The sequence below is a fragment of the Syngnathus floridae genome, chromosome 4, assembly GCF_059516105.1.
Source record: "Syngnathus floridae isolate MCC-2025c chromosome 4, RoL_Sflo_1.0, whole genome shotgun sequence".
NCBI classification, from domain to species: domain Eukaryota; kingdom Metazoa; phylum Chordata; class Actinopteri; order Syngnathiformes; family Syngnathidae; genus Syngnathus; species Syngnathus floridae.
In genome coordinates, this window is record NC_142416.1 from 20636799 (window position 1) to 20651837 (window position 15039).

The following is a 15039-nucleotide window of genomic DNA, read 5'->3' on the forward strand; positions in this document are numbered from 1 at the left end:
GTTCATAAATAAAAACGTCCTTCTCAACAAGTCACTGCATCTAGAATGACATTTCGTCACATCTTTGCAAAACAATACAAGCATTTTATTCCAAGCATAAGCCCCAAGAAAAAAGGTTTTGTTTTCGAACTAAAAATGGTGGGAAATCGCGTTTTTGTGCAGTTCATTTGAAAGGAGGCATAGCAAAATGTTGGCACCCTTCTGCACAGTGTCAAGAAACAGAGGCAGGCGCCCTGTTACACTTTTGAGTCTTCCCAAGCCCAATGCTAATGCTAGCTCGGCGGTGTGCACTTACAAAGTCATTGAAAGTAACCAAGAGCATCTATTTTGGCAGCGGCTGTGCCATCTGTTGTTGTTACTGGCACCGAAATGGCTGATTCGAACTTTTTGGGTGCCCCTCACATGATCAAAGGTGTGAGCTTGACTGTTGGCGACGCTAATAGTAGCCAGGCCTTTTTGTGCACGCTTTGTTGTTGCAAACAGTCCCAATTAAGTCACAGATCGGTGGCAGGCTCCCGAAAGAAGTTGAACTTGGCGTACCAAGTAAATATGCCACTTTGTTGTCAGGAGTAGGCCAAACCAAACGTACGGTCGTCCACTTTCTTTCTGGCTCCTGGCTGTCTTGCCCTTCTGATTGGTTGCCAGTGTCATCACGTGACAACGATGCGCACGCCGAGCAGCGCAGTGTGGCGAGCCGTGCTGGCCGGCCCGCAGCGACGCTCCATTACACTGCACTGCACACACTTTGTATTTTCTCCTCTCACATTGTGCCACACATGAAGGCGCATGCTAATGGCTAGCGGCTGCGGCGCTTCTTCTTGGTTTCCTTGCCTTTGTGCCGCTTCACGTCGAGTGCTCCTACTGGCCTGCGTGCTTAGGGTTCACTTGACTCTGGGAGGGAGGACTTCACTGCTGAAGTTCTCTAACGGGATCCTACCATCCGTCTGTCCGTCCCGTGTCAGCTATGCCCTGCTAGCTAGTCGCTGGTATCTTTTTATTAGCATCCAAGACAACTCAAGAGTCAACGAAATGGAGTTCCAGTATTGTCCAAGTACGGAACACTGGCGGGGCTAGGATTTTTTTTTTTCCCAGGGGAGAAAACTGGTGTTAGTTAGTTTGAAAACATGTGGTCTGCAAAACTCAACACAAAATATTCTTCAGAAAACGCATGGAAACATTTGCTAGATGTTTCCTACAGGTGTGGAAAGCAATTCCCGAGGGAATTGCAAATCCCCAAAAATCGAAAAAAAAGAAAATCAATCAATTTGACCTGGCAACTGAGGGAGGTGGGGGCAGTGCCCCCCCTAGCTCCGCCAGAGGTTGGCAGTGAATTTAACGGAAAATTGACAGCCTTCAATGAACCTGGCAATGAGTTTTTGTTTTTATCAAAGACAATCTGGAATCGTCAACTGCTCTAACAAACATGTTATTCTTGATGTCCTTGATGCTGCTGCGGCTGCTGCTGCTGCTGCTGCTGCTGCTGCTGCTGCTGCTGCTGCTGCTGTGTATCTGCACTCACTCCAATGAGAGCAAATTCTCTGACACATGCAGCGTTACCCACCCATAGCAGTTAGCTGCGGGCTACGCATCGTGCTAGGCATCGTGCTAGGCATCGTGCTACGCATCGTGCTACGAGGACTAGCGCCCCATCCTACGCGGCATTTGAACGCTTTTGGGCTTCAATAGCTCCACTGTCCACTTTTAGCCTGGAGAGGCGGCGTTTGAACTCCAGCAGCTGACGACGTCCCTCCCACACGTAGGCCGTCCAATGCAGCCTGGCGCTCGTACTCTGGTCCGACCGACTTCAGGATTCAGCCATCGACTTTTGCTGTGTCATGAAGGCGGGGTCATTAGCAACTATTTCTTGCTCCGTTTTTTGGTACAGTCCCAAAAACAACACCGATAACTAACACCCCGTTACGAATGAATGATGCTTACCAAAACATAGCAGCTTTGGCTAGTTTGTAGTGCTAATGCTAGCTGAGTATTGCTGCCATTCTTGTGAAGCTGGATAGACACTTATAAATACTACTACTTTCTGATGACACATTTCTCTAATCTTTAGGTAACGGCCGCGTTTGACCGTAGTTTTGGTCAGGACTCGCTCGGAAGGACCGTAAATCACGTGAGGCTACCTTTAATTCTTACTTGCACTTTCAAACGGCAACCTTTAAATCCAGGATGAAGGTTGGTGTTGGAGTTCATTTTAGGGTTGCTGAGGGTTGCTTTTGCCAAGTCATTTTGGGTTAGGGTGAGCATTCGCCATGGATAATCCCACTTGAGATGATCTCAAGTGGTCGTTTTGCGGAATGATGAATAATAGAAGGCGGTGTCGTGGTGGTTCAAGTGGCCACCAAGAAACGGCTCCCTCCTCTCCTCTTCCTTCTCGGGGGTCCAAAGGACATGTTTAACATTCGCTTCCTGTTCCGCCTCCTCATGCCGACACTTCTTCCTGCCTTCCATCACGTCAAACGTCTTGTTGTTACGTTGGCATCTGAAGGTCAAACACGGGAAGATTGGCCACACAAACACAAAGAGTCAGTCGACGGCGTGATGGATGATGACGGATGGATCGACTCCGTGACGGAATCTGGTCGAGGTCCTGAGAAGAAACGCAAATACTCGAATGGAGGGAGCGCACTTTTACCGTAGCAGCAAATCCGCCTTTCCAAAAAGCAAACGGAACATTTTGACAGCATTTGAGGTCTCGTGTAGTGGCCGACGTGCAACTTACGCATCAAGACTCGCAACATGTCGCTCGGCTGTACGGTCACTCTCAGGTGTTTCCTTCATGAACGAATAAAGCCGTCAGTCACACACTTTTGTTTGTCTGAATGAGACCAAAGAATGAATTTGGCTGCAAATTGGACAAAAAAGCAACAAGTTCCCCTGCGGCCCTCCAACGCTTCAGGATGAAACGACTCTGCGGCACGCCATTCTGAAACAGAAGGGGGGGGGGGGGAAGTGGGGACGCTGCAGTCGGCCTCAATGTCCTCTGCCACGCGGCGTGCACTTAAAAGGCCGGCGGCGAGAGCTGATTAGAATGCAGAAGAGGACGGCTCTGCTGCAAATTGAAAACATATCGATTCTCCTCATGCTTGGAGGAGGAGGAGGAGGAAGAGCTGATGGACAGGCACGGACAGAGAGGGAGAAGAGGATGAAATCAGCTCATAAAACACTAAAGAGTTTGCACGTAGTACACATGCACACGCAATGGGCGGAGGGCCAGGTGGTCACCATGGCAACGCGGTCAGGGCGCCGCGTATACATGTGCGTGCGTGTCGCGTCCAGCTGTGGTGGCGAGAGGCCACGGATGCCGACTAGGGAGGACGTACAGATGTGCTGACTGCACAGTTTCCATGGGAACAGGCATCCCTGCCCCCCCCCCCCTTCACCCGCACCACCGCCGCCTCCTCTCGGCGCTGCCATCATTGCAAAAAGCAGCCGCTTATGTGTCTTCCCGCGTTTTGATGTGCATCCGTGCACTCGCAGTAAGCGTTTGTGTGTCTTTTTGCATGTGTGCTGAGTGTGTGCGGCGGTTAGGAGACGCTCATCCAGTTTGATTTAAGATGGAGGCAATGAGGGCAGTGTGAGGGAGGAAAAGGGAATGTTATCAAACAGAGTGGCTGCGTGCACGTGCAATAAATCAGTGGGTGCGCGCGCGTGCGCGTGCGCGTGTGTTTAGGTGATGGGCATGATGCTCCCACGAATTTCCACGGACAAGTGCCGAAATGTCGTCACCCAGTGGCCAATACTGCCACTGCATGTTCAATAATGGACGTGACGGCTCGTTTGATAAAACTCAGGGTTTATCATAAAAAAATAAAAAAATAAAATAAATTAGAAATGATATTTTACATTTTAGATCTTTTTCTGGGATAGTTTTTTTTTAAACTTTATCCATTTTTTTTACTCCACATTCTGGAGAAAAACATGAAATATGTCGTTTATTTTACAAAAAACCACCTTAAAAACAAACGTGTGGTGTCGTCAATGTCAATGATCTGTCGCAAAAGCCAACGCGATTGATTTATTTGTATTTTGACATGAATATCGGCGACGTCGCGGATTTAAGATTGACGGCAGTTGTCACACTTTACGACATATGCATGCGACACAATGACGTATTAACTGCGCGATGAAGTAGCGCTGCTGCTGCCGCTGCCGCCGCCGCCGCTGCTGCTGCTGCCGCCGCCGCCGCCGCTGCTGATGATCTCTGCAACGCTGCCATCAGACACCTGTGGTCACGTAGGTTTCTCACTAAACAAACAATCTATTTGGCCAACCTCATAAGAGTCTCAATTTGGAGATGCTACAGATTTGACTGAAAGAAATCATGAGAAAGACAACGCCTTTAACGCCTTTATTTTGCTTCAAACACGTGTACATCAGTTGAATAAAGTGACATTTATATACGATTCCGAAAAAAACGTATCAGAACCTTTGTTTTCAATTTAAAGTACGATTCCGAAAAAAATGTATCAGAACCTTTGTTCTCAATTTAATGTACGATTCTGAAAAAAAACGTATCAGAACCTTTGTTTTCAATTTAATGTACGATTCTGAAAAAAACGTATCAGAACCTTTGTTTTCAATTTAATGTACGATCCCGAAAAAAACGTATCAGAACCTTTGTTTTCAATTTAATGTAGGATTCCGAAAAAAACGTATCAGAACCTTTGTTTTTAATTTACGTGTCTTACGACACTCGGCACTCGATTTTCCACACAAGCAGGCGCTTGCTGTGAAAATCTTGTACCGTGAGATTATTTAACACATCTAGTTTGAAAAGGAAACAAGTGGTGGCAACCGAGCTCAAAAAGAAACCGATACATTAGAATGGAGCTGATTGCCGTCGGCATGCTGACGCCCTGCCCGACAGGAAGCGGCGTCACACGGCCGCGTCATCACATCAGTTGGACGCTGCTCAGCATCACTTGCCACACCTCCAACCAGTTGATGCTCCCCATATCAAGTTGAGGACCTGCGAAGTCCAGCTGGAGCTCGTCGTTGAAGTCCAGGTGGAAAGTGCCCATCTCGCCGCACTTGATGACAATCTGAAGAGTGACAAGATGGCGGCAGGCTCAGTAAGCGCTCCGACTCTTTGGACTGCGGTCAAGCGGCGCCAATTTGTCACACATTTGTCATGCATCTTCAATCACCTTGAAGGGGAGACCGGCTCCGAAGGGGCGTCCGCGGGGCAGGTCCCCGGTCTGCTTGTCACCCCACTTGCGGTCCACTCCGGAGTTGAGGGTGAAGGTTTGGCTCTCCAAGTCCATATTCAGGTGCAGCGCCGTGGTCATGTTCTTGCCGTCGCGCCCGTCCAGGTTGACCACCAGCCTGCCACACAAATGCCATTGTGCAAGCTGCCTTCTTTGAGAGTGTGCGTGCGTGCGTGCGTGTGCGCGTGCGTGCGTGTGCGCGTGTGGTGTGTTTCTTACTTGTTTGCTTTGGGATTGGATTGTCCTCTGATGACAATGGTCCGGGCCACACTGAGACCGTCGAGCACGGCTTGGAATCCGCCCATCTGCGCGCACCCGAACAAAAAAGAACGACGACAACGAGGCAATGCACTTTGGAGACAGCTCAGCCGTTAACTCACCGGGTTGGCAATCATGGCGAGCAGGCACGCGCATGTCACGTTGTGGGAGGAACACGCCTTGTCATCGGTGGAGATTGCGCACATCTCGAGCTCCCCATCGGTCGGAGGAGGGCCGGCAGGACTGGTGGCAGGCTTGGCCGTCGTCGTGGGGCAGGGAGCAGGAGGAGGACAGGTGACCGGCTTGGCAGGAGTGGTGGTGGGGCAGGGAGCAGGAATAGGACAGGTGGCAGGCTCGGCAGGAGTGGTGGTGGGGCAGGGAGCAGGAATAGGACAGGTGGCAGGCTTGGTGGTAGCGGGACAGATGGGGCAGGGAGCAGGAGTAGGACAGGTGGCAGGCTCGGCTGTCGTGGTAGTAGGGCAGGGAACAGGAGCAGGACAGGTGGCAGGCTTGGCTGTCGTGGTAGTGGGGCAGGGAACAGGAGCAGGACAGGTGGCAGGCTTGGCTGTCGTGGTAGTGGGGCAGGGAACAGGAGCAGGACAGGTGGCAGGCTTGGTGGTAGCGGGACAGATGGGGCAGGGAGCAGGAGTAGGACAGGTGGCAGGCTTGGCTGTCGTGGTAGTGGGGCAGGGAACAGGAGCAGGACAGGTGGCAGGCTTGGTGGTAGCGGGACAGATGGGGCAGGGAGCAGGAGTAGGACAGGTGGCAGGCTCGGCTGTCGTGGTAGTAGGGCAGGGAACAGGAGCAGGACAGGTGGCAGGCTTGGCTGTCGTGGTAGTGGGGCAGGGAACAGGAGCAGGACAGGTGGCAGGCTTGGCTGTCGTGGTAGTGGGGCAGGGAACAGGAGCAGGACAGGTGGCAGGCTTGGCTGTAGTGGTGGTGGGACTGACAGGACCTATTTGAAAGGAGAGCACACATTAGAGGATACTCAAATGTTGCTGTTGGGTCCCGCAAAGCGTTCAACAGTGGCCACATTTTGAGAGATGCCTTGAACTAAATAAACTTATCAAATGGTGAACGTGTTCATGCAAAAAGAAAAAAGAAAAAAAGAAACTTCACAGAAGTAATCGTTTCTTGATAGACATTGTCAATTATGAAATCATGAATCGTTCAAAAGGGAGAGTGGATCAATGTCAACATTGAATCAGTTTGACCAGACTGGCTTTGATGCGCGGGGCCAATGGCGGTTGTGAGAAGGTGCCACGGAGGTGAGCATGACGCCCTTCTCCATTTGGCCAGGAGGTGGCGCCATCTTCTGCAAGCTGGGAGTCGGCCCCTTTTTTTTTTTTTTTTTTTTCTCCAGGCTGGCTGTCACGCACGCACGCACGCACGCACGCCACGCCACGCCACGCGGACTATTTCCAGCACGACGTCGTAGGCAAAATGTGAAAGTAAATATCACCAAGTCCGAATTTTTTGGAGTGTTGTGACACGCTACAGTTACAAAACAAGATCTGTACTCACGCTTGCAGATGTAGGGCAAAAAACGGTCACATGGGAGGTCATTCCAATGACCCCAGGGTAACATTTCAAGGCAGTGTTCATTTCCATCAATGTTGTTTGGCTCACCGCCACTCCATGCCCTGCAAGAGAAAACATTTTTGGGTGCTAACTATTTCAGTGAATTTTTTCTCAAATACAAATGAGAAGACGTCTTTCAAAGCTCTTGCTCATGAGTAATGAGGTATTTCTCAAGGTTAATTGTCATCATTTAAAGCAACAAGTACGCAAGAGAAACCCTTTCAGCGATTTGCCGACCGAGGCTCACATGCTGTCGCACTTTTTCAACGGAAGGACACTCACGAGTAGGAGAAAGATGTTCCGTCGGCCCACTGCCACGGTTTGCCAGTGGTCTCACGTCGCAGGCCAATCCAGGCGCTGGCACGTCCTTTTTTAGAGTGCAGCCAATCCTGCAAGAATGAGAGAGAGAGAAAGGTGAGCGAGTGAGCGAGCGAGCGAGCAGCTGAGCGAGTCGTGGTACCTGCTCTCTTTGGTCCAAAATGGTTGTCAGGTGGGCTCCCTTAAATTTACACTCGACCCGAGCATCCCACCACGTCTTCCGGTCCTTTCCGAAGAAGTAACAGTGTTTGTTGTATTCCAGCCATCCGGTCGGACACCCGAACAGCTCTGGAACGACAACGAGAACATGATGAGGGCCACGCATGATCAACCACTTGGCTTGCGAGACGAAAAGAAAAGGTGGGGTGCATGGCTTGTCGTCTAACAATGTCCTCAACACTTTTCTCTGTGTGCTCTCTGCGCAGTAAAGGCAGAAAGCGGCTTTCATGCGATCTTTCTTGACTTTGTAGCAGTTTTTGAACAGTGAACTTTACAAACGAGTTTTTCCCATAACATAGATCGTGCTCATTTAAATGTGTGCACATTTCCAATGGCTGGGTTCAAAAGTGGACCGACCAGGAAGTTGAGCTTCCTATTTTTCACCCAAATTGGGTTGTTTTTTTACCCGACAATTTGACGAGCGTGCCATTCAAGAAGAAAACGTTCAAAACTTCCAAGTGGAAGACAATACATCCGATGAAGAAAGATGAGATCAAATCACTTGTTGAAATAACATATCTATCAAAAAATTGCTCACCAATGCAGGTCTGGCTCAGCGTGAGGGTCATCAAGAGCCTGGCAGCGAATGACGGCGACATGGTGGGGATGGTTGCGGTGGGCCCAGCTCAGTCAGAAACAAAGCAGCAAACCACTCGGACTTGAATTAAGATGCTGGTGCGTCGTCGAGCGAGCGAGCGAGCGAGCGAGACTGTGTAAGTGGATGGATGATGCTTGCTGGACGTGCACTTTGACCGTGTGCCAGTCAGCTCCTCCCAAGACATGCCCCCAACACGCAGCAAAGATGATGATGATGATGATGATGATGCTCTTTGCGCACTTTCAGACAGGGCGGGAGGGAGGGAGGGAGGGAGGTAGGGAGCTAGGACTCCTAAGTTTTGTCCCTGAAAAAACAAAACTTGAAACTGAACATGCCTGTGTGGAGTCTGACTTTGAAAAATTGAACAGGACGTGCGTGACGTCATTTCAAAGCTTCAGACAAGCCTTTTAGGATGGGCAAAAACAATATCGCAAAGAGTAAACATGCATTAAAGCTATGTGCTCTCATGATTTCTTTTTTTCAACCTGTACTGTGAACCAAAAGGCAGGCAGGCAGGCCGGCAGGCAGGCCGGCCGGCCGGCCGACCGACCGACCGACCGACAACACTATATGTTGATGCTACACGGAAATCTCATATCATGACTATTTCCACGAAAATGGCCAAGAGTACCGGTGCTGGACGTAAAACCCGTCATCGAATCTGCTCCGAGGTAGCCACTATGCCATACTATTCAATGAGCTATCCGTATTTGAACTATTGTAATATCGCTTGGGCTAGTAGTCACCGGAGCAAACTTGAGCCTATATATCGTCTGCAGAAACGAGCTCAAAGAGTCATATGTTGGGTACATCCAAAACATTCGTCTCAGCCTCTTTTTACTCGGCGAGGTCTCCTCACTGTTTTTCAAGTTAATCATCTTCAAATTGGTCTCTTTCTTAAATGTACTCATAGTTCTGGAGAATGCCATTTCGTAAGCCAGCCCTCGGAGGTTTTCTTTAGACATTCTCCATCGCGTTTATGGGCTAATCGATGTACATTTGTCATGTTTTTGTATGTGAAAATAAACAAACAAAATGATATATATGCATGTACATATGAGCTTCTCACGAATAGCAGAGGGAAGGTGACCCTGTCTGCATTCCGCAGCAGCAACCTCTAAGATGGGGACCGTGCAGGGACAGCAAGGTGCACATTCAAGGCGCAACACAAGATCAACACGTTGGTATGCAGCCGAGGAGTTTGACAGCTTGTTACAAACTATTCGCTTTGTCCCTGTTTTTGAGTGGAGGTGACGGCCATCTGCGCACCTTCCTTGCGAGCAACGCTCCCGTTTTTCCCCAACGCCGCAGATTCAAGGTCACAGTGAAACACCAAAACAAATACTTTGATACTTTGAAACAGTGAATAAAATGATACAACTGTATCCGTTTAGGAACAGGCTGTAGCCGGAAAGAGATGTGCATTTGCAGGCATAACACACCCAAATGGAATGTACTGTGCCCCCTCTCTTCTGGCCATTTCAAAAAGTTGTTTTTTTCTTAGTTTTATTTTTTGTGTTGTTTACTTGCATGTATATTGTGTACTATGTCTTGTCACCGTGGGATAGTGGGAAGGAACGTCATTTCGATCTCGCTGTGTGTCTTGGCAAATTGACAATAAAGCAGACTTTGACTTTTTGACTTTTCTTTTGCAGTCATCTGTTGAGAACATTCATTCAAATCAAATTGTTACTTTTTTAATCAAATTGTGATTCATTCGTTTGTATCCATTTGGGAATTCCAGCTATTTATCATGTGCTACATGAATTGTTGATATCATCGTAGCTCACAGCTTACAAACACATATATAAAGAATAGTTGATCAAATTAATTTTAATTATATATGTATGGTGTTTATATATGTGTGTGTGTGTGTGTGTGTGTGTGTGTGTGTGTGTGTGTGTGTGTGTGTTTATATATATATATGTGTGTGTGTGTGTGTGTGTGTGTGTGTATATATATGTGTGTATATATATATATATATATATATATATATATATATATATATATATATATATATATATATATATATATGAAATTAAAATGAGAATTATAATCATTGAATACTTTATTGCAGTATGTAAATTCTTCACTCAACGGAAGCTCACGATGACGCTTCCTGTGACGACATCTGAATGCGACATAACGACGTATTAAGTGCGCGCTGAGGTAGCACCGGAAAACAAATTTTCTTTTGAGTAGAAGTGAACAGACGAGTTCCCAATCTAAATAATCCCTTTATTGTGATTACTAGCAAGTGAATGTTTTCGAACAGAGTGTGTCATCTCTTACTATCAGTTGTCGGCTGGTAGAACTTCTCGTGTTCTCGACGTCGCGGCAGTGTCGTCGCTCGCTTGGCGCTAGCTATAAACAGCAGGTAAATTGACACGTCCGTTAAAACACACACCAACACTATCGTTTTTATCTTATGGCACTTATATACTCTTTCAATACGTCCTATAAAGAGGCCTCGAGATGCCATTGAGCGGCTAATATACGCTAACCGCTTGTTTTGACAAAGGAGGCGTGACAGGTGTTGAAGCAAAACTTACGACGCGACATTTTTTGAGCATGATTTAAATGTGTTTATTTTATGTAAATGCAAAAGTGTAAGCTAGATGTTTTGATTGAAAGTCCCGAGAGAAGCACGTTACGTTCTTAGTTGTGGTGTTTGTTTCACGAATGTGCTTGTGTCTTGTCCCAAGCAGCCTTGCGTGTTTGAGGCATGCCTATTGGACTTCGCCGCTTTGAGGCGCTGCAAGCTTGCCTTCTGGTTCGTGTCTCTAAGCCTTGCGTGTAAATGTGACTTGACTATTGATGAAGACAGTCTGCATCTTCTATCAAGTTCGTATTAGAAGGCTGCGCTCTTTGCTCCTTCCCCCGCACTGTAAGTCTGCAAAAGCGTTTGCTCTCATGACCTCATTTTCGCCTCTCCTTGGTCAGACGGTGCTGCTGAGCGTGTTTATGTTCCAGCTGCTGAGGAGCGTGGGACCGAGGGCTTTCTCCATGGCTTCCGAGACGTACGCGTCGGGCGCGCACTCGGCCGCCTTCGTCACCTGCCCCAACGACACGGTGGCCAAAGACTTGGCCAGGTTGCTCACGATCTTCATCGTGTGGTGTGGCTGCTGCTGCTGCGTCAGGAAGCATTTTTGCTCAGTCTTATTTTACATTCTGTTCCGCACTCCATTATTCAAAAAATTGCGTTCTTTTGCCCGTTATTTTCATCTTTTTTAATATTTTACAATAGATATTAGATTTGTTTTTGTCAAATATCTACGAAATGTCTAATGCGTATAATTGCTGATCAAATTGCACATATTATTGGTGCTCTTTGAAGAATGTAAACAAAAGAAAACAAACAATCGGCCATGGCCCGTTTGCTGAACGTGTGTTGTTTGTTTTGCGTCGCTGGCGCAGGGGCATCGTGCAGCAGAAGCTGGCCGCCTGCGTCAACATTGTTCCAGCCGTCACATCCGTGTAAGTGTCGCACTCGCTCGCTCGCTCGCGCGTGCGCAATGCTGCTCACAACAAAATGACACTTTTCCTTCTCTCTGAATCATTGATGGAGCAACCTTTAACTAACGTCAGACAATCTGATCATACTTTTACAAAGATCCGTCATTCGTAGTTTGGTTTAGTTATTCTCTACCTGGGCTTCCTCTGCTGGTAAATGCTACCTACTGTCCCAATACAATATTCATATTATTATTTATTGAGCAGCTAAGTACTTTTTCAGGTGGTATTTGATGAGAACCACCGACACGATTATTCTGAGGATATTCTTGGCCCAGGTCAAACTTTGCTGTCGTTAATATCGCCAGGTACGAATGGCAAGGGGCCATCCAGGAGGACAGCGAGGTTCTGCTGGTGAGCGAGCGAGCGAGCGGCCCTTCCGAAATGCACGTCGAGACGTTTGACGCGCATTTTCGGCCCATTTAGATGATCAAGACCAGAAGCTCCAAGGTCCTCGCTCTCACCGACTACGTGCGGTAAGTCCTCGAGTCGTGCGTCAATCGGGGGCGCCCTGTTGCATTTTAACGGGCGCGCTGTTCCTCGCCGCTCGCAGTCAGAACCACCCGTACGAGGTGGCCGAAGTCATCAGCCTGCCCATCCACCAAGGCAACCCGCCCTACCTCAAGTGGATCGCCGACGTCGTGCCCGAATGAGGACGCGGTACTCACGGGCAGGTGATTAGTATGCTAATGACCCCCTCCCAAAAAAAAGAAAATGGCTGTAGTCAAGTTTGTATTTTGGTCTCTAGGAGGCGGTATCGCTCCTTCATTTCAATTGATTTCACAGAGCCATTGAACAGCAATTGTGATTTTATTTTGTACAAATAAATATGGTAGCGTAAAATGGCGGCTATCCTATGAAAATAGTCATTACAAACACAAAAGCATACAATGATTGCTACAACAATTACGATATGAACCAGTCGAATTGACCTGTTTTCAAATCTAGATTTTTTTTTTTATAATGTAAAAAAATAAATGCCAGCGTCCAATAAATACACAATAGGATTTCACTGCAATCTCCACAATGTCGCGCTTAGTTGCACCACAAAAAATAAAGAATACAATAAAGCTAAATTCTTATTATCTTAAGTCTCAGCTTTTTTTTTTGTTAATACCTCATCACACTTGGATATTTTACACATATTAACCATACATGTACTATATGTAGACAACAATAACTATATTGGCAGCAGCCACACTGAGGTTGAACTAGTTTTAGCGCTTAGCTTTGGCGCCGATGCACATCCAGTTGAGTTGAACGTTTTTGCTTATGGTGTTAAATGACGCTTTGAGGGCACGGTTAGGTTGTGAAATGAAGGCTTTGAAAGTGACAGTTGGGTCTCCAATGGAGTACAAAAGACTCTTTGGTCTCTTGACATCATTGAGGAGTTTTGTGTTTCCTAAAGGGAACACATTAAGTTTGACACGCCAGTCACAAGCAGCTGATTTCCAGCGCCGACTTTTCATTTTGTGACTTTGGCTCTCCCTGCTCCCGTCCTCCTCCATTCTCCTCCTCCTCCTCCTCCTCCTCCTCGGGAGTCCCCTCTCTCCCAGAACCTTCCGGACCTTCTGTCCCGTTCTTTTGCGGGCTCGCTTCGCCGCACTCGGCCCCCTCCCCTCGGCTCCCCGCCGGCCCGCGCGCAACCATGCCGCCCCAGTCCTCGGTAGGGCGCCGCCCCCCGTCCGAGTCCACCCTTTGGTGGCTGCGCACCCGGCGTGAGGCCCGGCACAGAGCCCTGCGGAACCCCCGCTTGAAGTTGTCGGACAGGAAGGCGTAGAGGATGGGGTTGGCGCAGCTGTTGGCGTAGGACAGGGCCACCACGAAGAAGTAGAGGCCTCGCAGGTCGCCGGGCAGAACCACCAAGAGGTTGACGATGTTGAGGGCGTAGAAGGGGAGCCAGCACAGCACAAACACGGCCACCACCACCACCACCATGCGGGTCACCTTGCGCTCGGAACGACGGCGGCGCCGCGACGATGTCGCCCGAGCGCGTTTGCCCACGCTACGGACCTGAGGACCAAACCATCCGTTATCGATACCAAAATGATCCCTTCCTTTTTAGGGCGGCCACGTCAACGCTTGCCTAAGCACTCCTTACCTTGATGACGATGAGCAGGTAGCACATGCAGATGACCAGCAGGGGGCCGCAGAATCCCACCGCGAAGGTATACACGATGAAGACGGTCTTCCAAAGCTCCACCGGCTCCGGCCACACGATTCCGCAGTCCCCGTCCCCTCGCCTCACGTCGGCGAACGCCACCACCGGGAGCACCACCGCAAAGGAACCCAGCCACAGCGCCGCGCTCACCGCCTTGGCCACCGGGGGGCGCCGCCAGCGCCCGGCCCGCACGGGCTGCGCCACGGCCAGGTAGCGGTCCACGGACATGACGGCGAGGCAGAAGATGCTGGTGAACTGGTTGATGGCGTCCACCGTCATCACCACCCGGCAGAGGAGCGAGCCGAAGGGCCAGGAGAGGAGCGCGTTCTGGGCCGCCAGGAACGGAAGGCCCAGCATGAAGAGCTCGTCGGCCACGGCCAGGTTGAGGATGTAGATGTTGGTGGCCGACGACCCCCGGCTGTGGTTGACCACCACGTGGATCACCAGGGTGTTGCCCGCCAGGCCTACAGCGCACACCACGCCGTAGATGAGTGGGATCAAGACGCCCGCCGGGCCCGGGAGGGGTCCCTCTGACCTCGGCGGCGCTTCTTCGCCTTGCCCCCCGGTCAAGTTGTGGGTGCCGTTGAAAAGGCACCAGGCGGCAGAGGGGACGACGTCCTGGCTAATCGGAAGGAGCTCCATGGGGACCGCCGGCTGGCATTCGGAAAACCTGCGCGCTCCGTCAGGTGAAAACAGAAAATGAGCCGCTTTGCTTTGCGACTTCCATCCATCCATCCATCCATCCATCCATCCATCCATCCATCCATCCATCCATCCATCCATCCATCCATCCATCCATCCATCCATCCATCCATCCATCCATCCATCCATCCATCCATCCATCCATCCATCCATCCATCCATCCATCCATCCATCCATCCATCCATCCATCCATCCATCCATTTTATCCTGTTCAGGGTCGCCGGAGATGTTGGCGCCAATCCCGGTCGGCTGACATCGGGCGAAAGGCGGATGACACCCTGAGTTGGTCGCCAGCCGCTCGCAGGTGATGTTTTTATTTTCCATAAAGTTGCGTCATATGAATAACCTACCGCTAGAGTTGCCCAATTTTTTTTTTTTCTTTTTTGGGGTCAAATGCATAACCCGTCAAACAAGGCAAACAACGGTGTTGTCGTCCTTTAAATGGCCTGACAGATGTTTCCACTCAA

The 15039-nt window shown here is 49.3% G+C and overlaps 3 protein-coding genes and 2 long non-coding RNA genes across 11 annotated transcripts; 3 read left to right on the forward strand and 2 right to left on the reverse strand.

The window, feature by feature from the left end:
• The first annotated feature begins 1411 nt into the window (after positions 1 to 1411).
• Positions 1412 to 2566, forward strand: LOC148399917 (uncharacterized). The gene is made up of 3 exons (XR_015858210.1): positions 1412 to 1879; positions 2066 to 2125; positions 2501 to 2566. It is a non-coding gene; the product is annotated as an uncharacterized LOC148399917 (long non-coding RNA).
• A 1577-nt stretch (positions 2567 to 4143) lies between these two features.
• On the forward strand, positions 4144 to 9834 carry LOC148399918 (uncharacterized). Of its 2 annotated transcripts, XR_015858038.1 has the most exons (3): positions 4144 to 7739; positions 8145 to 8867; positions 9272 to 9834. It is a non-coding gene; the product is annotated as an uncharacterized LOC148399918 (long non-coding RNA). The 2 variants fall into 2 exon arrangements; XR_015858037.1 differs by having other exon boundaries at positions 8145 to 9834.
• Positions 4349 to 8401, reverse strand: LOC148399919 (uncharacterized). The gene is made up of 8 exons (XM_088373882.1): positions 8137 to 8401; positions 7522 to 7667; positions 7344 to 7450; positions 7005 to 7123; positions 5603 to 6435; positions 5442 to 5527; positions 5163 to 5340; positions 4349 to 5057 (listed from the first exon to the last, which is right to left on the reverse strand). The coding sequence occupies exons 1-8, from the start codon at positions 8195 to 8197 to the stop codon at positions 4908 to 4910; spliced, it is 1680 nt and encodes a 559-aa protein (XP_088230008.1). The 5' UTR covers positions 8198 to 8401; the 3' UTR covers positions 4349 to 4907.
• A 480-nt stretch (positions 9835 to 10314) lies between the features above and the next one.
• Positions 10315 to 12800, forward strand: LOC148399920 (protein CutA homolog). Of its 6 annotated transcripts, none has more exons than XM_088373813.1 (7): positions 10315 to 10573; positions 10902 to 10969; positions 11140 to 11288; positions 11614 to 11673; positions 12018 to 12063; positions 12136 to 12185; positions 12263 to 12800. In XM_088373813.1, exons 2-7 carry the CDS (start codon positions 10922 to 10924, stop codon positions 12360 to 12362), a joined length of 453 nt encoding a protein of 150 aa, XP_088229939.1. In that variant the 5' UTR covers positions 10315 to 10573; positions 10902 to 10921; the 3' UTR covers positions 12363 to 12800. The 6 variants fall into 6 exon arrangements, with proteins under 6 accessions (XP_088229939.1, XP_088229938.1, XP_088229937.1 ...); XM_088373812.1 differs by having other exon boundaries at positions 10905 to 10969; XM_088373815.1 differs by having other exon boundaries at positions 10317 to 10573; positions 10905 to 11040.
• sstr3b (somatostatin receptor 3b) lies at positions 12771 to 14590 on the reverse strand. Its single transcript, XM_088373806.1, has 2 exons — positions 13811 to 14590; positions 12771 to 13722 (listed from the first exon to the last, which is right to left on the reverse strand). The coding sequence occupies exons 1-2, from the start codon at positions 14510 to 14512 to the stop codon at positions 13144 to 13146; spliced, it is 1281 nt and encodes a 426-aa protein (XP_088229932.1). The 5' UTR covers positions 14513 to 14590; the 3' UTR covers positions 12771 to 13143.
• Between the last annotated feature and the right edge of the window lie 449 nt (positions 14591 to 15039).

Coding starts and splice junctions, on each gene's coding strand:
- LOC148399919 (XM_088373882.1), bottom strand. CDS start 8,197: ATGTCGCCGTCATTCGCTGCCAGGCTCTTGATGACCCTCACGCTGAGC. Junction 7,124..7,343: donor GGAACATCTTTCTCCTACTC/GTGAGTGTCCTT, acceptor TTTCTCTTGCAG/GGCATGGAGTGGCGGTGAGC. Junction 5,058..5,162: donor GAGCCGGTCTCCCCTTCAAG/GTGATTGAAGAT, acceptor GTCACTCTTCAG/ATTGTCATCAAGTGCGGCGA.
- LOC148399920 (XM_088373811.1), top strand. CDS start 11,014: ATGAAGACAGTCTGCATCTTCTATCAAGTTCGTATTAGAAGGCTGCGC. Junction 11,674..12,017: donor GTTCCAGCCGTCACATCCGT/GTAAGTGTCGCA, acceptor TAATATCGCCAG/GTACGAATGGCAAGGGGCCA. Junction 12,186..12,262: donor GCTCTCACCGACTACGTGCG/GTAAGTCCTCGA, acceptor CGCCGCTCGCAG/TCAGAACCACCCGTACGAGG.
- sstr3b (XM_088373806.1), bottom strand. CDS start 14,512: ATGGAGCTCCTTCCGATTAGCCAGGACGTCGTCCCCTCTGCCGCCTGG. Junction 13,723..13,810: donor ACCTGCTCATCGTCATCAAG/GTAAGGAGTGCT, acceptor TTTGGTCCTCAG/GTCCGTAGCGTGGGCAAACG.